Genomic DNA, 22953 nt, shown 5'->3' with positions numbered 1-22953 from the left:
GTGGAACCGCCTGCCTTCCCGAAACGGGAGGAGGCGGCGGAGGATGTCATCCACCCGCCGTGGCGACGGGCAGGCCGTCATGGTGACCGCATCGAGGGTCACCCCAAGAAAAATCGTGCTCTGTGATGGGGCCAGGCCACTCTTTGTAAAATTCACCCTGAGGCCCAAACGGGCCACATGGGAAAGAAGACACGTAGTGTCGAGGGCCACCTGAGACTGGGACGGCGCACAGACGAGCCAGTCGTCCAGATACGGCAAGATCTTCATGCCCCGCGACTGTAGGTGCGAGAGGGCTGCCGTCACACACCTGGTGAACACCCGTGGGGAGAGGGAGAGACCAAACGGGAGCACCCTGAACTGGAAATGACGCCCCTGAAAGGCGAATCGCAGAAACTGCCGATGGTGTGGCGCCACAGGAACGTGAAAGTAGGCATCCTCCAGGTCTATTGAGGTAAACCACTCCCCTCTGGAGACCGCACGCAGAACCTCTGCAGTGGTCAACATATGGAACCTCGAGGATAGGTCGGAATCCGCCATCTTTCTTTGCTACCAGAAAGTAAGTCGAGTAGAATCCCCCGGGGTGCAACAGGGGATCTACCGGTTTGATGGCACCCTTGCCCAGGAGGACGAACAGCCCCTGGGCGAGGGCTCGGGCTTTCGCCGGGTCGCGGATGATAGTCATCCTGACTCGGCCATGGGTCGGGGGCCGACGTCGGAACTGAAGTTTGTACCCGTGGGTCAAGGTGGAAAGAACCCACGGGTCCCTGGTGGAAGCAGCCCAGTAGCTGAGCTGCTGCTGGGAAAAAAACCCGACGGTCGGCCCCGTGGCCTCAGCGCCGGGCCCCCCGACCTCTAAAGGCTCCAGGGGCACGACGGGCAGTACGTGAGACCTGAGGTTGCCCGGGGGGCAGTCGCTCAGGCGCCCGAAAGGTCTGCGCCTGCCTCTGAGCAGGCTGTGGGCGTGAGTGCTGGGGCCTACGTCAGTAACACTGTGGACAGAAGTGTCCAGCTCAGTCTCCTGCAGGGATGATGACAGGGCGAGCAGCAGGTGGGACATGGAATTACCCATGCGAGCCATGCGTGCCGTCGCCTCATAGGCCCTCGACAGCAAATCATCCGTAACCCGGCACTGGGGGCGAGGACACCTCGCCTCCTGTCTCAGAGCCTCATCGGGTGAGACGATCAGGGCGGCTATAGTGGGCTCAACCGCTGGCATGCGGTCCAGGCCGAACTTGGATGCGTCCTGCATGGCTGCCAGGGTCCGAGCATCAGCTGTCGGACGGGTAGGGGCCCTAGGGTCCCTCCAGAATGTCTGCAATTCCCTCAGATACTCTTCTGATGGAGGCACAGTTAATTCAGCGGGGGGTGAGGAGTGCCTGAAAAAGGCACTGGCCGAAGCTGGCTGAGCCTGCGGCACGTCCAGCTGCAGCCTGGCTAGAGCCGTACGAATGGCGGCTCCCATAGAGCAGTCCTCGACACCACCCGCAGAGCTACGGGCTGAAGAAAGGGAGCCCGCTGCAGAGGGACGGGAGGCTTCGTCTCCCAGGAGCACGCCCGACGCGTAGTCCTGAAACATAGTAGCCGAAGCTGCTATGGAAAACGCATCCTCCTCCGTCCCGGAGGAGGCCGTCGGAGGAACAAGGGCACCTGACTGGGTTGCCCCAGCCCCCGGTTGGAGGGCCAGGAGGAGGGACTTCATGCTGTCAAGCTCCGCTTTCAGCTGATCCACTCTGGAAGTAAGCCCGGACCCCTTAGCCCTCTTCCCGGAGGTGGAGCCTGCAGTCCCAGCAGGCCGACGCCGGGGTCGGCTAGACCGGACCTGGGCCAGCCGCTGGTCAGGGGTCAACTGGGGAGACAAGGGAGGGCCCAACAGGCGCTCTACCTCAGCCAACCTAGCAGCTCTGACGGCATGAGGCAAGATACCACAGTTCATGCAGGACTCGTCTGAAAGACTCTGCCTAAGATGTCCGAGGCCAAGGCACGAAGGACACAGATCATGGCCATCCTCAAGCTGTAGAGGAGCCATACAGGCCGAGCAGGAGTGGTTGTCATCCATGGTAGGACCACCAGCTCTATATATATATATACACAATATATATATATATATATATATATATATATAATTTTTTTTTTTTGTACTTTGCTATAGAAGAATGCTGGGAGAGGGAGCCGCAAACGGTGCCTTCACCTACAATCAACTACAGGCCACCTGTGCTGGGAGCGGGGGGCGCACACGCCGCCTTCACCAGGAGAGGGGCAATTATTTATTCGCTTGTCTATAGGTGGATGCCGGGAGAGGGAGCCGCAAACGGTGCCTTCACCGACAACCACTATAGGCCGCCTGTGCTGGGAGCGGGGGGCGCACACGCCGCCGTCACCAGGAGAGGGGCAGAACAATAGCAGCAACAAAAGAAGTCTCAAAAAAACCGGCACAACCGAGTTGGCCGCTTAACATAGGCAGGTTACAGATGCCGGGAGAGGGCTAGCAAACACATAGCCTTCACCAACAACGTAACTATAAACAAACTGTTACTCACATGCGGCGGCACAGCACCGGGAGAAGGAGCGAGCACGCTGCCTAGACCGGCGCTTGTAACAGCTGGCAGTACACTTCATCAGCCGAGGAAAAAACAAGGTTACAGACCTCTCGGCGGAGTTCGTTGCGGTCTCTGAAGGGCGAGCTACTCGCGGCTTCGACGGAACGTCGCGAGACCACAAGCAGCGAACAATGAAGCAGTAATATGGTTTTAGAAATTCGTCTCGTATGCAGACGCAGTAATACCTGCGAGCGAGAAGATGAAAGGAACCGATCTGCTGATGTTGCCGGAAGATATAGGCTCTCCGGGGTCAGCAGAGGGTCACGAGTGACTTTGTTGGTATAAACACTCGACCTGCGCATGCGCGAGATGTATCATTCAGTGCTTTAAAGCACCGCCTCTGGCGGTCAGTAAGGATGAAATAGAACTGGTTTGATGACCTGCGGGTCTGAATCCAAGAGCCTTGCTGCAGCGTTTTCAACTATCTGAAGACAGAAGTAGGATATTTTTTTGTATGTTTAGACAATAAAAAGCATGCATAATCATGTCTATTGTCACTTTCTGGAGAAAAGAGGACAAATCTTGCTTTGCTGTGACGAAATGCCATTAAATCGAGCAAATCTCAGAACTGATACCAACTAGAAAGTCGTCAAATTACGTATTTGACACAACACTGTTTTCATTCTATCTTTGACGTCAACAAGAGGCACACAGTCAAAGAAACCTCACTTGATAAAAGATAAGCTAATATTTTCTCGCTTCTCCATAACAGCAAGAAGGACTATTGGGTGATGCATCTCTCTCATGCTACCTAGAGCAAAGTAAGGTTTTCGTTGATGGCATTTGTCTCACTATAAGACAACGAGAATCTCACATTGCCAGACAAGCTTATCTCAAACGACATGTGTAATACGATATGTGTGTGGCATAATTTAGTTCTAAAATGTCCTTTTGTTGCCAATTGATTTGCCCACACCAATTAGTTGACGTCAACTCTTCTACCACAAGAGTCACATATTTTTTTACTGTTATTAAAAAGAAGGTGGATATAAAAAGGCTTTAAAATACATTGAACAATTGAATCTTCTTAATGAAAAATCATTAAGATTTGTCAAAACTGGGTTCATGCTAGTAAAAAAGCAAAAAAAAAAAAAAAGTAAAAAAGCAAATATCACATGAAGCAAAACCTATGCATGAAGTACTATTCAGTAATATTCATCTCACATTTAAGCTGCATCAAACAGCGACAAACTCAAGTTTATTTTATACACTATGCTAAAAAAGTCGCCTGGTTTGGTATCTAGCTTTGACCTTTTCTGGATCCAGTGTATCCTCTCCACTTGTGGTCTTGGATTATACTCCTAAATACCGAAAATAACAATAATTCAAGGAAATTAATTTCACATTTAATGGTTAATTTACAAATGAGGACTTGTCAGTGGAGGTCATGTTTTTATAAAATGCAACAAAGAAAGAGCCTCTCCTGAACACTGTCTCCATCTGTCTTATTTGTTTCAGTGAATCCAGGGCTAAAAATGCTAAAAAACTGTAGCCGAAGAGCACCTGTAAAGAAAAGCCTGTGTGGTCTTCATTTTATATATATGTGTGTCTGTATGTATGTATGTATGTATGTATATATTATATATTATTAAGTAAGTATATATTAAATAATTGCCTTGTATATATATCCTGTAAAAAACATAAGAGTATAATCTCCTGAGTGAAAAGTGACAAAAAAGATTAGTCAAACTGAATTCATGTGGGCAAAAAAGGCAAATAACCCATTAATGAAATTCAATGCAGGAAGAACTACTAGTTTGTTTAGTTTGCAGCGAGTAAACTAATCAGAGGAAAGGAATATAGCTCAGAAGATCATAAAGAGCTGCATTTTATTCTTTGACATAGCCTTTTATGTGAAAAGTTGGCATTTTTTGAATGGGAATGGGAGTTTATTGGAGCCAGAGATGTTTTGAAAAAAAACTATTCTAAAGCTCTTTTCCTTGACCTTGATCACAAATGTCACATCACATTAGAGATAATATTAGAGATTATTCTCAAGGTTCAAAGAAAAAATGTTAAAGTGAAAATGGTGTTGTCACAATCTGCTTACACTCACCCTCCTGTTCACGTGTTTTTCCACAGCAATCACATTTGGCAGACTAAAGTTGCAAAAACTAGTGTGGTCTGGATGTTTATGGAAGCTGAATATAATCACTTGTATGACTCAATGTTACATAAGTCGTATTTTGTGTCTGAAAATTTCCCATTTCTGTAGCCCTGGTTTTCTTCTAATGGCACTGCTTATACTGCCCTGGCAATGCCATTTTTTTGAATTCCTCAAGATAAAGCGGAATTTTTTTAAGTGACTTTTCAATGTTTAGCTTTTATGGTGATACGATAGAAAAGAGTGCAAGGACATAGCACTGAATGTGTGAGCCTGGCATTTGTAAGCTGTGAGAAGTTAAACGTTGTTAATGTGATGTGTTAAATCATATCTAAAGAGAAATCAGTACTAAGTAAGGCAGACTGTAGCCTCCTCCTGTACAAATTGTTGCAGCTCCCATGTGGCCTCTTACCTACTTTAACTGTGGTGTGTTCTGGGTTACATGTGTCTCCTGCATGGGAGCGTTTCTCTGTGAGCTTTCAAATTTTAATTTTCAAGATCGTTTTAGAAAAACGCAATCCGGTCTCTTGAAAAATAGAAAAGGGCAATCGATTTTACCTTTTTACTCTTCAAACTGGCTTCTTGTTACGTATTCAAATTCTCAGATGTGTTTTTGACCTCAAGGTTAAAGACCTATTTATCTGCTGCATTATTTGAATGAATAACATTGTTCAATTTCAGTCATTTCAGATCTTGGCCCAATTCCAACATTTACTAATATTTTCAGATTTCAGTGTATAACACCTAGCGAAGAACGCTAGCGTCACGGCTCTGGCACAATTCCTGAGCACAGCAGTCTGGCTGGTTTTGACCCAAGGAAGAAGCAGCATGAATGCATGAAGTTGGCTATGAAATTAAAGCATAATCTAACTGATTGCTATGAGAACTCAGTTAGTGAAAAACCTGTGATAAAAAATCTAAATTCTGTTTCTACAAAACCTCTGGTTAAGAGTGAAATCATTTTCAGTTTATCCAGGGTGTAACATTGCTCCACTGTGATGCAGTTTAATAAGAAAATTGTTTGGAGGGTAATGAGTTGGACGAATACTTTGCTTCGATAGGGGAAACTTTTTCACAGAATTGCACTTTGAAGACGCATTCAGACTCGGGACGTGCGACCGTTCAGACCGACTGTTCGAATCGCCGGAACGGTGCACATAGTCGACTGATTTTTGTTTGGGGCAGGGGGAGGCTTAAGGGCGGATTATACTTCTGCGTCTATCGTCTTGACGTGTTGCTTTGCTCTGGTCGCGAACCACTTTTCATGTTATGGTTCTGCAACCTCGGTCTGGAATTTCTCGGGACGCACAGCAGTTTCCCCTCGCGAGAATTTCGGTGGGCGGTGACGAGAACTTCGGCGGCGCTGGCGGAAGTGTTTGTTTTTACAAAAAAGAAAAAGTGGATGCAAGATATGGATTTGGAGTTGCTCGACATCGAAGAAGAACAGCTTTTTTTTTGGAATTGGCGAAAATGCAAAGGTGGAAGCCACACAGACAACCGGAAAGGCACACCGAGGACCAATCACAGCCGCTTTTGTCTGCGCACTTCCGTTGGTGGTCTGCGTCCGTCCGACGTGTAGTCAGGATTTTTCTGAGGTGCACGACGACGCGCGCAGAGCCTCTGCGTGGGGGAGTGGTCAAGATTTTGACGCTCGCAGAGGCTCTGCGTCCGAGCGTCAGAGGCTTTGCGCCTGAAGCATAAATCAGGCTTTATGTTTCACTTCGCAAAGACGCGGAACTACTGTGTACGGCGCTGTTTCTGCCGGAGTTTGCACATAGTGGAAGCAACAGACCGGCGCAGATGTCGGCAACCAAGCGATTAGCATGGCAGTAGAAAGCACATCATGAAGGATAGCTAACCACGGTTTTACCAGCGCAACGAGGTTTCACTTGCTAAACCGTCACAAAAAAGGAGCAACAAGACCAGACGAAAAGACAACGAAAAATGACTGGTTTCATTGTAGCTAAACGCTTGTGTGACAGCACACATCAGGAACAAGTAACTGCTTTGGTGATTAATTTTAGTTTAATGATGATGTCGCAACTAATCAGCTTCAACTGGCTTGTTTAGTCGACTTTGAAAATCACTGAAAATGCCCATCCCTACCTCAGACACAGGCTATAAAACAAAGGTCAGGCACCGTGGCACAAATTTTGTCTGAAACATCTATGATGAGCAGTTGGAGAGGAGTTCTCAAAAACTGCAGTTGCAAAGTAGTGTAAGTGACCTATCACTAACCTTTAGCTGTGGTGGCGCAGCACTCTATAGTTCAGCTATGTGCAGCATTTGGCCATTATTCTGTACCATTAATGAATCTTACCACACAGTGAGATCAAAACATGTAATACTTTCTGCCTTGTGGGTTCTCGAGAAAAAAAAAATAAACATGAACACATGCCGTGAACCGTTTGTGAGAGAGTGTGTTTACTTGCAGCAGACTCACTATAAATGGTCAGTGAAACATAACAAAAAAAAGAAAATCAGCAAACATTTTCCCTTTGGTTCTCGTCTGTGATTTTGTTGCCAGCTCATTCATACATTGATTTCAACAGTTCAATGAGAAATTTGGATTCTGTGCACTGAAAGGTGTCGTGGTAGAGAAAGCACAAGGGCAGACAAAGGTATATACTTTTGAGAACTCAAGAAGTCATACTGAAACCAATCAGTTTGGTGAAGGTGTAGTGAAAAGGCTCACACCTGTGGTGGTGTAAAAGGGTGCTCATTAATGTCTCTGTTGCCAGGCTCTGACATCACACACAACTGTTCCAGACTGCATGCATTCTGTCCTATGGCTTCCATTCATTTGTGGTTCTCCAATGTGAAGAGTGAACTGCACATTTGTTAAGGGAGGTCAGTCTCAGAAGTTACTGACAGACATTGTAGCATCCCTTGATCTTTAACTGAAAGATATTTTTGGAAAGCATATAAGTGGTACGTATGCTTGTTATTCTATAGTGTACCAGTGCCAAAGGGCAACACTCTCTGAAGGGTTCCTTGTCAGCTGAGCAAAACTCATTAAAGGTGTTTGTTTGCTCCTCCATCACTTCACAAAAGTAAAATATAAAGTAAAATACTCAACGCTTGTGTACAAGAAGCAGAGGGAATTATAGACTCTAAAATGGCGTTCAGCATTCATGTCTGTATAAATCTCACACAGTGTCAAAGTGGGATCATTATACTTCTGTCTTTGATAGCTCCAACAATGCTTGAGATGGTAAAAAGGATACAGGGTGGGGCTTTACAGTTAAGCTTCTTCAAGTCTATAGTAAATATTTAATGAGTCTTCAGGAGCTCAAGGACACATTTAAGATTTTGACTGCATTAAAAAAAACAGTTCAAATTGTGGGAAAATGTTGAGATGTTCCTCTTGGTATATCATGAAGAATGAAATGAAATGGTGCAACATGATTATCTAGTGCTACATGGTCAAGTGCACACTCTTAAAAAAAAAAGACAATTTCTAGAACAGAGGAACAACTAATGGTGAAATAATTTGTTCAGAGTTATGCTAAGGAGATAGAGGGAAACGCTCACACTTATTCTTAAAGATGACGATGACAGAGATATATTTGTTAGAAAAAATATCTTTAAAGCTGCCGTCTGCAACTTTTTTTTAGTCATATTAGTTTGAACTGTCATGGGATTCTGGAAGTAGAATATTAAATAGGCTGTTTAGGAAAAATCCCGAATTCTGTAGCTCCCTCTAAAGCCTGTAATCGTGCTTGCAAAAATCGAGCGCTCCTGGCTGTTTTTAACCAATCACGTTAGGTTTATTATTGATCTATTATCTGAGCAGAACAGTCACCAACCACGTCTTCCATGCTGAGCGTGAGTCTGCCCCCAGCTTGTGTGCGCGCACACTGGTGTGAACTCACGTGCACAACCTCGTCCACAGAGGGGGAGGGGTTTGGGGGGGGGGGGGCGGTTTGGAGCTTGGTAGAGGTTGGGGGAGGGACCTGAAAGTTGTATCAGTTCGAATTTTCCGACTTTAGACTCGGAATTTTGAAAACCTGCCGACGGCAGCTTTAATGCTGCTTAGACCAGTGCTAACATGCATGCTAAATGATTCGATTACAAGTGGATAGCGCTGAGTACCGGTGCCTTCAGATACAATCACTCAGTCCATGGTATAAAAAATAAATAAATTTGGCAGTCTAGGTTCAATCACAGTTTTTCACAAACTTACTTTTCAGTCTACAGTCCACTCGGACATAAAAACAGCACTAGTGGATGAACGGATCAGATTGCCTTTTTTTTCACTAAAAACAAGGACCACGAAGTGTAAACATGCAGATTCTGATAGTGATAAGTTTGTGAGCACAGCAAAGTCATGTAGTAAACCACTGAACGCCCACCAGCAAGCTGTCAGAGTGTAAGGAGTAAAAGCTTCGGTATGTTTGTGTCTTTATCAGCAAAAGATGACGGGACTGACAATAGTGTTGGGTGCTGTCCCACAGGCGAGGCTTCTGACCACACACACATCAGTGATACTTAATGTGGACAGGGGTGAAAAAGTGAAGAAATGATGTGTTGTTAAAAATGCTGAGCTGTACGTGCATCTTCAGTTGGGTGTTTTCTCCTCTCCCTCTGCAGGCCTGTTGGGTTTTGGCTGAGCAGGGCTCAGTCTTTGCTCTACTGCAATGAGCACGGAGTACTGGGCTTCTTCTCTGAGGAGGTGAAGAGCTGCAGCTGCCCTGGGGAGCAGCCCACCTGCCAGGGAGTCATCCCCTGCATCGTAGGCACCTCTCCTATGTCCTGCTCCCTCTGTGCCAGTGACAACGCCACCCGTTGTGGAGCCTGTCATCATGGCAACCTCCTCCATCTTGGTTCCTGCCGCCCGAGCATTGCCGCATCCCTGGACCATTATCTGACCTTTGACCTGGACATGCCAGATGCTGAGGTTCTCAGATATATACTCAACTGATTCTCAAATATCTGTGGACCACATTAGACACAGAATCTCTGATTCCGATCACATAACATATCTTTACTAGTCTCTTTCTGTCTGGAATCAGACACTGGGTGTGTACATGACTCTTGAAGAGAATGATTTGTCAAACAAAGCCTTGTAGTGTTAGGGACAAAAAAGTAAACTAAAAGGCAGAGCTTGCTCAGAATTAATTTTACTGTCTACAGGGTGAGAAGATACACTTCAGACCAAGGCAGGTGTTTGAAAATAGATATTCACGCTAAATTCCATTCTGATATTGATTATTATTATCCTATAATTAATATATACTTATAAAGATAAAACTTTTTTTTTAATCTATTCTCAAATATCCCACTAAAATTCCATAATAGAAATGTTTGAGAACCAGTATGTTTGATGGGTATGTTATCATTCGCACTGATTGTGATTTCACTGTTGGATTATCTCTTCTCAGGTGAAATACTTGCTTCAGCGACTGGACAGCCGAATAGAAGTCCACGCCATCTACATCAGCAACGACGTCCGCTTGGGAAGTTGGTTCAATCCTGCCTGGAGGAAGAGGATGCTACTGACACTCAAGAGTAACAAAAATAAATCCAACCTCATCCACATGCTGATGGGCATTTCTTTCCAGATATGCTCAACAAGAAATTCATCACTGGAACCCGTGCCTGCAATTTACGTGAATCCTTTTGGGGGTAGTCACTCAGAGAGCTGGTTCATGCCGGTGAACCAGCCTGACTTCCCTGATTGGGAGAGAACTAGAATGGACACCATTGCCACTGCACAGTGTTACAACTGGACTCTGGCTCTGGGCAGCAAGTGGAAGTCCTTCTTTGAAACGGTGCACATCTACCTACGGAGCCGAATAGTCACAGACGATCCAATGGTGAATGAAACTCTCTTCTATGAGCCATTGGACTTGGATGACCAGACTTCTAACCTGGGCTATATGAAGATCAACACACTTAAAGTATTCGGATATAGCATGCACTTTGACCCTGAAGGCATCAAGGATCTGATTCTTCAACTGGACTACCCCTACACACAGGGTACACAGGATGCTGCTTTTCTGATGTTACTGGAGATGAGAGACAGGATTAACCGGCTGTCTCCACCAGCACCACAGCCACTTGACCTGTTTTCCTGTCTGCTACGACACCGCCTCAAGATGTCAGCCGGAGAGGTGGCACGGATCAAGGACTCTCTGCAGATCTTCAACTCCAAACTTCCTAATGCTTTTCCTGAACCTGAGCTGGCCCAGCTGTGCAGCTAGCTATCTTAGCAAACTAGCCAGGTTCAAGAGTCACATTACACATAGTGGCGGAGTTGCTGCTTCAGGGACAACCCCACTTAGTTGGCCTCTTGGACTGAAATAATATGGATTAACAGATCAACCAATTTTGAAGGCCGAGTGCCGAAGCTCCCACAAATTTACGTTTCACAAAACAGCATTATATCATAGACTGTTGGGAGAGCAGTTGATACTTGGACTCATTCGGATGCTGTACTGTACTTGCCCGGAGGTGTTGTTTTGCTATTACTGCCGTGCTTTTGGCAAACTATGACTGGACGAGGCTGTCTTACACTGACAAATTTTTGTGATTTGAAACTACAGAGACTGTGTCATTAAGACTACCTATCTTTGCAAGACCTCTGCCTTGCAATGGTGAAAGAGATTTTGATATGTTAAGAGGAACTCTTAAGTAGTCTTTAAAATTAGTTTAAAGAAGAGGACACCCCCTTTTCTAACCCTATTTTCTTTGGATACAGAACAGTTGGGTTCGGGGTAGGGGTGGAAATATATATGTGGTGAATGAGTTATGTCATGCTTAACATTTTAAAAATTTGATAATTCTGAATCATGTTACCGTCTTTGAGTATTTCTTTTTAATCCTCACCTTCAATTTTATCTGGAATCTGAAAACTTGTAAGTATCTATTCTTAACATCTGCAGATGAGAAACCTGTTAGTGATGTTTTTTTCATGGTGGTGTGTCCATGCCAAAAGAAGGAAAACTCATTGGAAAACCGAGTGGCAAAATTTTGCAAACAATATGTCAACTTTCTTTCACTTTTGACCTAAAAATGATAAAGAAAACGTCTGACGTGGCAACGAGGTCTGTCGGACGTAGCGCTGTAAATAACGCTCCATCTAACCCCAGGTTGTGGACAAGTGCACATCGCTTTCTAGATAACTAAGTGCAAAGGCCAAAAAAAATGTTTATAGCAGAACAAACTCATGCCTTATATGGAAAGTCAATGTTAAGATAAGAAGCACATTTCGTTTCTGTGTTTGGTTTCTCAGCGAAGGTTGTATTGCTTTTTATATTTCAATATTTCTACTAAGACAGAACAGCAGACACATTCTCCAGAGTATGTAGTAATGTAGCTTCTCCATGCAAATGCCAGTCACACTTTCGGCACTTACTTATTTTGATTTGGTGTTGTGAAACTTTTTGAGTCACCATTTACAGTGCTCACCTGTACTTGCACAATGTAATTGTTCTGCAAAAATCTCCAGCGATACAAAATTTCAGTAATTGATAGATCTAGTTTGATTTTGTCATGACTTTAAAGCGCTTTTCGATAGTTTGGTTTTGTCTCAGGTCAGTTAAATGTTTTGTTTGCTTCGTTTTGTTTGCTTTTTATTTATTAATAATTTGCTTTTCATTATATGGGTGAACGTTTAGCTGCTTTTTACCAAGGCATTTACAAGGTTGCAAGGTTTATCCAGGGCAGTGATGGTCCTCTTGAAAGCTGTACCTTGATGATACTTGATTGATGATTTTACATTTGCTTAACTAACTTCTCACTGGAAGTCAGTAAATCTTGTATGTCATTTCCAGCTGTTCTGTGCTCAGCTTGCTTCAGTAAAAACAAAGTGGTTTATCAACTTGAGAGCCTTTTTTCTTTATTTCCAAAAGAATGTTTGCAACCCTTATTTTTTTTCTGCCATGCTAGGTTGGTCGGGAGTATTTTCATAGTCAGCCCCTCACTTCCACTCTATAATGTCTTCGTGTTTTCATTTTAGGATATACTGTGAGATATCCTTACTGACATAGAAGTCTTGATCAATCAAGCGACACACTTTATTCAGTACTCGGTGTAACAGCTTCACTCATTTGATAAAGAAGTATTTTTCTTAAAATCTATAAAAATATCTCACTGAGATTTGATATTAAGCTCTTACAACAGCAAACAGGTGACTTAACTTGTTGAGCGAATGAACAGTGGGGCCGGATTCTAACCTAGTTCTATTCCAAGTTTAGATTTGAAAATGGTTTCAAAAAGTCTTTTTTAGGTCGTTTAGTTTTTGTACTTACAGTCCAAGCACTGAGACTGTGCTGGCCCTTCTCTTCACCCTATACACTTCTGACTCCTGCTGTAACTCAGTCGTGCCACATTCAGAAATTTGCTGATGACGTGACCATCGTGGGGTGTATTAGGGATGGCGTGGAGGAGGAGTACAGGAGTCCCTTTAGGGACTTTGTATGTGATACCAAACCAACCACCTGCAGCTCAACACATCAAAAACTAAAGAGATGGTCATGAACTTTGGGAGGTACAGTATAGACCGTGCCCCCAATCAGTCCTGATGGAGGGGGTTGAAGTTGAGGTGGTGGGCATATACATGTACCTCAGATTAGTGTTAGGTGGCAAGCTTGACTCGTCCAACAACACTGACCACCTCTCCGGAAAGGGCCAAAGCAGACTGTACTTCCTGAGGAGGCTGTGATCTTTTAACATCTGCAGGAAACTCTTGTTGATGTTTTATTGGTTGGTGACAGCCAGGGTATTGTTTTATGCTGTGGTGTGCTGGGGATGGGGTAACACATCAAAGGGGGAGTCATCCATGCTGGACAAGCTGATCAGGCATGGCAGCTCTGTGGTTGGCATGAAGCTGGACTCTCTGGTCACAGTGACAGAAAAGAGTGTGCTGAACATACTGCTGGTCATTTTGAATAATACCAGCCATTCTCTGTGTGTTGTTATCAACAACCAGACAAGCTTGTTCAACGAGCTTGCTGCTCCCATGAATGAACACAAACAGACTCCCTTGTCCTCATCATTGTCAAACTGTTTCTTGCTGCTGTTTTCATCTAGTTTCATTTTATTTTTTATTTTATTGAGTGATGTTTCACCTAATGTCTTTTCCTTAACTTGCTGTAGTACACTGGGAACCCCAAAACAAGGGGAACAATACTATAACAATGATAGAATGCAATAAAGAATACTTTTAAAATTCCTATCAAATACATTAAGATAAGACATTAAGACCACTCTTGAAAATGTTACGAATACAGCATTCAGATATTTGTGTTTAAATGTAGTGAGTAAAACGTCATCAGATATATACCCACTTTAGACGTCTGAAAATTCCATTTACATCCAGCAGTGAATTAGTTGTACGTAAATAATTTCAACCTCTGACCTTACATTATGGCTGGGACTAGCCATTTATGGAATAAATGTCCATCACTTGTAATGTGATGGGGGCACTACAGGGAAAAGTCAAGTGCAGTATTACAACAACAGACTGTGTTATCAGTAGGGTAGACAAACATGTCTCCTGATATTCTACCTTCTGCTCCTCTTCCCCTCTTGATGTGTAACCAATCCAATGCTTGGGGATTTATGCTTCAGGATAACAGAAAGAAGAGACATTGAGCCAACCACAATAATGAAACTGAAATGGTTTTGAGCAGCAAAGGACTGTTTGGCACTGGGTGCGCTGTCCAAGTACCAAGGAAGAGAATTGGGTGACTCAGGAGTGACTCCATGGATGAGGGCTTGAGCAGCGGGACTGCAGTGCCTTGGACTGTGACCCATCAGGTAGGCTCATTCTCCTGCTAACATGGCTGCTTGAAAAGAATGCCAAAAAAACTATGAAATCCAAGTTGATGCCCATCTGTCATTGTGCTGAACAACATCTGCTGTTGATAATGTAACATAAAGCTGCACCAACTTTACTTTACATTCGCTTGATGTTATATTGCACAATAACATTTTATTCACATCATGTTCTGTTGCAGTGTGCAAGCCTTCAACACGAAGATCTCATCTTGTTTTATGACGAGACGGCTGGGTGTAAATTTAAGTTTTGAGCTCGATTGCATGGTTTGGGCAGAATATCAACTCAAATTACCTATGACTGTAATACAAGCTACTGTAATCATAGATATAACTTTGCTACCCTTACTACCTGCATATTTCAATACTTTGCAGCATAGGGATCCTTGTACTAAGACTAGCGTCAGCAGTTAACTTCTGATGTAGTTAATGTGTGACTATATTCTAGAATGTAGCCTTGAAGCAGAATGATTCTAACACCATAGTTTGAATATCAATGTATTTGAAAACTTGAAAACGTGTGCGGAATGTGATGATTTTCAATTCAGCTCCCAAGTGAACATTTTAGAGCCTTCACACATCGGCTGTATTATTCAAACACATAGAGTTTTGGCCTGGTACCTATTATTCATGTGTTAGGCGAGTGTCAGTGAAGTGTTTCTAAGCAAAATGTACAGTAAAATATTTGTTGGTCATCATATTGACCTCACATCATCAATAATGCACATTTATCAGCTTGAAGGCAAATCTTCATAGAGGTCAAAAATATAGCTTACCTGTGATTACTGATGATTAAAAGCGATGATGTAAAGTCAATTTCGGCAACTGAATACAACTCTTCGCAAGTTAAAGCTTGCAACTTTTATGTATTCCCATTTTAAGTTCCATCAATTGCAAATTGCACAAACTTTTGTGCATTTATGGTCATTACTCGAGTCATACTCAACTCAACTTTATTTATTTTGGACTAACTGAACTAACTGGAGACGTGCGAGGGAGGAGTGGCTGACTCCAAGATAAAGTGCATTGCAGTAATCCAGCCGAGATGTAATGAAGGCGTGGATTACTGTTTCAAAGTGCGTATGTGCAAGGAAGGGCTTCACCTTTGCCAGATGCCTAAGATAAAAAAAAAGCTGGACTTCACTACTGCACAAATTTGCCTGTCCAATTTAAAATCACTATCCATCTTAAAACCCAAGTTTGTGACTGTTGGCTTCCTGTATTGCACCAAGGGGCCCAAGTCAACAGGAGGGGATTTGCAAAAGCCACTGGGACCAAACACCATCACTTCTGTTTTATTTTCATTGAATTTTAAAAAGTTTAAGGACATCCAGGCTTTATTGTCTTCAAGACATAACAGAAGTGGTTTAAGAGAGAAAGCATCCTTCTTCCTTAGTGGCACATAGATTTGGCTGTCATCAGCATAACAATGGAAGGGGTACCATGCTTTCTCAGGATGGAACCCAGGGGCAGCAGGTACAATGAGAAGAGCAGGGGGCCTAAAATTGAACCCTGTGGAACCCCATATGACAGCGGACCAGAGCGGGACTCAGAACCACCAAGGCTTACACACATATTTCTGTCTGACAGGTAGGACTTGAACCATTCCGGGGCGAAACCAGAGATGCCCACTAGGTGCTGCAACCGAGGCACTAAAATGTTGTGGTCCACAGTATCGAAAGCCGCTGTTAAGTCCAGGAGGACAAGAGTCACATAGTCTCCAGAGTCATTCGCCAGGAGGATGTCATTTAAAAACTCTTAATAAAGCAGACTCTGTGCTATGCAGTGTTTTAAAGCCGGACTGGAAGACCTCCAGGACATCATGCTCATCCAGGAATTTTAATTGAGTGTAAACAACTTTTTCCAAAATTTTATAAATAAAAGGCAGCCTGTTTTTAGAAATAATTGTGCAGGCAGATGCTGCACATACACTGCTAGACAGTGTTATTTGGCTTAAGAAATGTCAACGAAGCACAATTCTGGAACACTGGATCAGAAGGCATAGGCACAGAAAGCGACAAGCTTCTTCTTCTTGGCTGTGGTGTATTATGTAGTTGTGCTCATCTCATGTCTTTCTGTGATATAAGTGTGCTTGGTCTACAGGGTGACGAGTCCCACCACTCACCAGCCATCTGAAAGAAGAGCAAAATGTCCATTTGTCTTTCGCAAGTAACACGAGTCAACCTTAACCCAAGGTTTTCTCATTCCCATGCAACTATTTTGTGTGGCTTGATATAACCAAAATTGTATTGATTAATTGATCTATTTGTTCATTTTACCAAAACCTTACCAAACAGTGACTGAAAACAAAAGTAAAAATATGCTTAGAATTGCAACAGAATTGAGAAATCGAACAATGTTTCCAACAAAAAAACTGAAGTAGACGGCAAGTATTTGAAGCACATTTGGAGTCACCACCAGTGTTGGTCATCTTACTTTTAAAAAGTAATTAGTTACAGTTACAAATTACTTATCCCAAAACGTGTTCATATTAACTGATTGAAGAATAAAAACAGTATATACAGTATTTTCGAACATTTGGTATTTATTTGAACTCAATAGATTGCAGCCTGCCATGTTTGTGTCACGCACATGGGATTTTCCCCATGTTTTTTGTTTTATCATGTTTTAGGTTATGTTTTGGTTTTTGAGTTCATGTTTTGCCATTGCTTTTCCCCTCACTTCACATACCTGGGAGGTATTCCTAGAAGCTGGCTTAGCGGAAAGCCTGGCTTATTTCACTACTTCTGGCTAAATTTAGCGAGAGTTCCGTTCCATAAACGTGGCTTATTTGAACGCCCGCTGAGTAACCATGGTAATTTATGCTGATGAACTAGCCTGGTCCCGGGCAGGCTAAAGTTGAAGCTTAGCTTAGCTGCAACTCAAAAAATGTCCGACCGGCTGAAACGGACTCCGGAAAGAAATGTTCACCAACAATTCTGCGCTCCCGCAACTCATGTCTTGTCTAAAAAACTAAACAAAAACTGTACAAACAAGATATTAGATAAAAACACAGGAATTAAAACATCATGCCATATTAAAAATATGACCTCTGTCCCTTCAGGTTGCTGCTCCACATTTACAGTAGCTGATAATGTAAAACAACCTACTGGCTGAAGTATTTGCATTAAGTTCATCATCTCCCTCAGGCTTTCCTAATGTTATCGGTGGACTACACTGTACCCATGTACGCATCCAAGGCAAGGCAATTTTATTTGTAGAGCACAATTCGTACACAAGGCAATTCAAAGTGCTTTACAGCTACATAAAATCACAAGAAGGCAATAAAATCATTCCTAAAAACAAAAAAATCATTAATTAATTAATTTAAAAGTGAAGAGTGCAGATAAAATACTTTCAGGTGTCATATGCACATCTAAATAGAACTGTTTTCAGTCTGGATTTAAACATTGTCACATTGTCCAGGCCCCTGCTGGACCCGTGGAGGCTGACTATGTAAACCGAACATTTTTCCATATCCTAAATGTACAGGTACACTTGGGGATAATTGTCCATAGACTCTGAACTGGATTTCTCATTTTGAAAAATACCACATCAACCCCTTTGAGTAATGCTGAGCAATGTTACATTTATGCCCTGTGAAAGCTCATCATTGACTCCTATCCTCTGTGCATACAGATGATCTGTGATGGAGGTCATTTCATTTCCAACATTGAGGCTAAATGGCCGGGATCAGTTCATGATTCTAGGATCTTCCGAGCATCCTCACTGGCACAGAGGTTTGCACAAGGCGCGAGAATTTTACTTACCCGAAGGAGTGTACTTTTGAAGTAAGGTGTAGCATAGGCAGAATTTTGGTAATCTAATGAGAGGTCAGGTGTAGAGGTCATCTTAAGGAATTTAAAGTGCTCATCATACTTTATTATTGATAGCCATATAAGGCACATATTGCATCAAATTGCCAAGTCTTAACACATGTATATCCATCCAACATTTCTCTTATTCTGCAGGAGAGTTCAATGGTGTCCTGCTTGGGGACAGAGGCTATGCATGCTGGCCGTACCTCCTCACGCCATATCCTGATCCAGGAACAAGGGCATGCACATGCACATGCACATGCTACAACAAGGGCACGGATAGAAATGACCTTTGGCCAAATTAAATACAGGTTCATTGCTTAAAGTTCTCAGGCACCATGGCTGACTTCTGACAGAGCCATCTTAAATTAATAGTATACTTCATATTTTATACATTTTGTCTTATGGACAACTTTACAGGCTCAAGTCTTTTCTTCGTTGAGTTCTAGTGCCTGAAAGGACTCAGTTTCTCCTGACACAGTGAGGGACCTATACAGGGACACATATTTCCTTTGATCCTTATTGTTATGACCTTTGAGTTAGAACTTCTTTTCATAATTTACCATTGACACAGTAGCAGTTTAAGTCAGAGCAAGTGTAAGAAGGCTAAATGGACAGAGATGATTTATAACTTTCCACACGTTAGGTCATGGCACCCCACTGTGAATATAAATGTAAAAAACACATTTCTAACACTTTGCATGAACCGTACAATAATGACAAGTTTGAGTTCAAGTTGTGTTGAATTGTTTAATTATTATTACATGTTTCTCAAGCTGTGGAGAGAAAACAGAATTAAATACAGTTCACAACACGAAATTCTCCTTTATCTGAATTTATACTAACATCCATCTCCAGTTTCATAATCTCTAAATGGATCTTTTTTATTTTCAGTTTCTTGTGTTCCATATCTAGTTTGGTGCTCTCTTTATTGGACAAACACATTTCTTCAAAGGCTACTTACCACTCTAAAATATGTTCCTGTACTTTATTCTCACCTGCTGCCAGGTACGCTTTTGGCTGTTAAGATTGCTCCTGTTGAGATGTAACAGTGAAAAAATAATATGTGGGTCACACACTTAGGATAATATAGTCACAAAGTATGATGATGCGTGTTGATTATTGGGTTATTAATAAAGTGAGCAGGGCCAGTATATTTGTGCTGTATATCTCATACAGCGACAATTCAGCATGCTTTATGTAAACAAATTATAACACAAAGAGAGCATAAATACATGAGGACAGTAAAATGAATGTCAATGGTATGAAACTTTCATAACTTACGCATTTAGTCTGTCTGCAGTTGTTAGCCATGCCGTTTCTTCGCTTTATTGATCGCAGCTGTATTACCATTTCTGGTGATGACACTTTAAAAATCTCATACAGCTCCATAAGCATTATTAGTTCAGCTTCCAAAAAAATAACAGCGCTTGTCTTGCTCTCCTTTTCACACAGATCTCTGTTTTTCCACCATCCACTCGTCAGGGCTTCTTACGTTCCTCGTGCACTCGCACTAAGCTAGGCTATGTAAGCCTCGCTTGGATTAGCCTCACCGAGATGCAGCTAAAATATCTTTGAGGAACGACTTGAGGCTTAAATGGGAGATGGCACTAGTTCAAGCGACGCTTACCGGCTATAGCCTGGCTTACTTTAGCTACCTTCTAGGAACACCCCTCAGGGGGGTATTCCTAGAAATGCGTTATTTTTTTTAACGCGCTAATATGTGTGTAGTTAATTAATCGAAATTAACGCGCTAAAGTCCCAGCCCTAATATATATATATATATATATATATATATATATTTTGATAAAATATGAAATGGAATTCATTATAAATATTGAAGGGCATATTAAAAAATACTCATAAATGTATCTACCATATATGCAGATAAAATTAGGTGCAGGAGGGACTGAAACATTCCTCGTGTGTGTCAGTGTGGTTTTTGGCTGTGAATATTCTCATTTCATTCTTTTCATATGAGCCTTGGCTGCTCTGTACCTCCTGCAAGAGGGCAGCAGTTCAAAGAGGTGGTGACCAGGGTGGTAGCTGCCCGATAAAATTGTCCTTGCTCTGCTGAGGTAGTGTGTGGTGGCAATGTCCTTCAGAGATGGCAACTGGCAGCCGACAATCTTTTCTGAAGTCCTTATCATTCTTTGGAGACTAGGCCTGGGCAACGATTGAAACTTTTAATCTAATTAATTACATGATTTCGCGAAAATGAATTCAAAAGTAGTGTATAGCTTTTAGCATTTAGTTTTATTTTAAATGAAAATGCCATAACATTTGTTGTGCAAACACACTGACATCAGCATTTTTATGTAGTTTGTATGTAGAAGCCTCGCTCCACTGTCTGTTTCGTTGAATGACTTGCTGCTATCAGTTGTGTGTTTTGCCTTTAGGTGATATTTCAGACTGGAACTATTACGGTGATAAGACAATTCATCTTGGCAGCCGACGATCTTTTCTGAAGTCCTTATCATTCTTTGGAGACACTTCATATCTTCAGCAGAGCAACCTGAGTACCACACCGTCAGGCCATACGTGAGGACAGACTGAACTGCAGCCCTGTAGAATGACACCTACAGCCTTTTCTCCATACATATTCTCCATGTGTATACAGGACGCTCTCTCTACACACACCTCGTTGATGAGGAGTGGGGTTTGGTCCAAGTCACGCTTCTTCCTTCCAAAACCACCTCCTTGGTTTTACTAGCATGCAGACACAGGTCATTTTCTGACCTCATCCCTGTATGCCAACTCATCCTCGCCCGAGATAAGTCCAACCATGGTGGTGTCGTTGGCAGTCCTAATGATGGTAATGGACGGGTGGACAAAAGTACAGTCAGTATGTGTACAGTGTGTACAGGAGTACACACTGTACACATATGTCTGTACACACTGTACACTCAGCCTTGGGGAGTGCTGGTGGTCACCATGATGGTGGATGAGGTGTATGGTCCAATTGTCACCTGCTGGGACCGGTTTGTCAGGATGTCCTTGATCCAGGAGCAGATATTTTGTGTAAAGCCCAGCTTCTTCAGTTTACCGATGTCAGAGATGATTGTGTTAAAAGCAGAACTAAAGTCGATGAACAGCATCCTCACATAGCTCCACTGATGTTCCAGGTGGCTTTGAGCTGTAGCGATTGCAACTGGTCTGTAGTTTTTGAGATACGAAGAGGCCTGTTTTTAAGTTTTTAAGTGGGTTTATGGTAGCAGATTTCAAGCAGGATGGGATGTGGGCCTGTGACAAGGAAAAGTTGAAGATCCTGGTGAAGACCCCCACGAGCTGGTCCGTGCCGGCCCGGAGCACTTTGCCAAGCACTCTATCAGGACCAACACCTTTCCTTGGGTACACCGACCTCAGCACACATCTGACATCATGTTCCTGCAGAGAGAGAGCATGGGATGAGGAGGAGCGCGAAGGGATACAGCAGCAGGGCCATTTGTCTCAAAGCGAGCAAAGAACCCATTCAGCTCTTCACTCAGTGAGACGTCCGCAGTGATGTTATTGCTGGGGCTGCCTTTGTAGTTGGTGAACTGTTGTATTCCTTGCCACACCCTGCGGAGGTTGTTGTCTTCCAGATGGGCTTCAATCTTCTTCCTGTAGTCCCCTTTTGTCTCCTTAATGCCCCTCCTTAAATCTGCTCTGGCTGTACTGTATAGAAGATTGTCGCCTGATTTATAGGCTGCGTTGCATCTCATAAGCAGTCCCAGCACCTTGCCAGGGTTTCTGGTTGGGAAAGGTCCAGATCTGTTTTTTACTTGCAACATTTTCTGTGCAGTACTTGATGCAAGAAAACAGATCCTCTGCGTGTTTCTCCAGGTCCTACTCTTCAAACACATCCCAGAGAGTGTCTTCAAAGCAGTCCTGAAGCTGAGTGAGGGCACTATCAGGCAGCGTTTTAATGAATTTTGTGCAGGGCTTTGTAGACCTTATTAGAGGGGTGTAAGCAGGAGTCATTGCCAGTGAGTCTTTCATTCTATCTTTCCCTCTGTAGTCTGTAAATCTCTGCTGGTTTTTGAAGAACAATGACTTATTTTAGGCCCTGTGGAGATGAGACCCCTGAGTGGCCACCTCATTTCCCTGGTGAAACCTGAGCTTAAAGGAAAACGCCGGAAAGTTTCAAATTTACTATTTTCCCTGGTACATGTTCCCCAAAATCGATTTCTCACCTTGTTTACATTTGTCAGCCCGAGAGAGTAACATTCGCGAATGTTTGAAATTCAAGTTATACCGCTCTGGCTCTCCCTCCCTAGCGCCGCCATGTTCACTCAACATGACGTCAGAAATGCAAACATTTTTTCTACAGCAATGGAAGACACTTACGAACTGTCTTGGTCTGACTCGGACCCGGAGATAGAATGCGAAGTTTCGCCTGAGTCCGAGTCAGATCATGATCAGCCTCTCGATCCAAGTTATGTTAGCTTATAGCCATCAGCCGAGATGGTCGGATGAGGCTAAAAATAAGGATGGACAAGTGGCTGTCGCAGCAGCCGCGACACCGCCGCCAAATGCTAACGACTCACCGGTTGTATCCACGAGCCGTGAGGCGTTTCCGGACCCCATACCCAACCTTGTGTACCGTTTCCAGGCCTACCGGCAGGTGACCTACTTTCTCCATGGGAGACTTGGGAAGCGCTTCCGAAGA

At 43.3% G+C, this 22953-nt stretch overlaps 1 protein-coding gene across 2 annotated transcripts in view; it reads left to right on the top strand.

Moving 5' to 3' along the window:
- The window catches only part of brinp2 (bone morphogenetic protein/retinoic acid inducible neural-specific 2), a 244119-nt gene extending 231592 nt beyond the window's left edge, over positions 1-12527 (top strand). For both annotated transcript variants that reach the window (XM_075483744.1, XM_075483745.1), the window contains 2 exons: positions 9295-9601; positions 10086-12527. In XM_075483744.1, the coding sequence (XP_075339859.1) occupies positions 9295-9601; positions 10086-10907 (1129 nt within the window). In that variant the 3' untranslated portion in view covers positions 10908-12527. The remainder of the gene's footprint in view (positions 1-9294; positions 9602-10085) is intronic.
- Positions 12528-22953: the final 10426 nt, after the last annotated feature.

Source organism: Odontesthes bonariensis, chromosome 14 (assembly GCF_027942865.1).
Source record: "Odontesthes bonariensis isolate fOdoBon6 chromosome 14, fOdoBon6.hap1, whole genome shotgun sequence".
Classification (NCBI taxonomy): Eukaryota; Metazoa; Chordata; class Actinopteri; order Atheriniformes; family Atherinopsidae; genus Odontesthes; species Odontesthes bonariensis.
The sequence above is the reverse complement of the archived record's forward strand: the minus strand, read 5'-3'. Positions and strand labels throughout refer to the sequence as shown.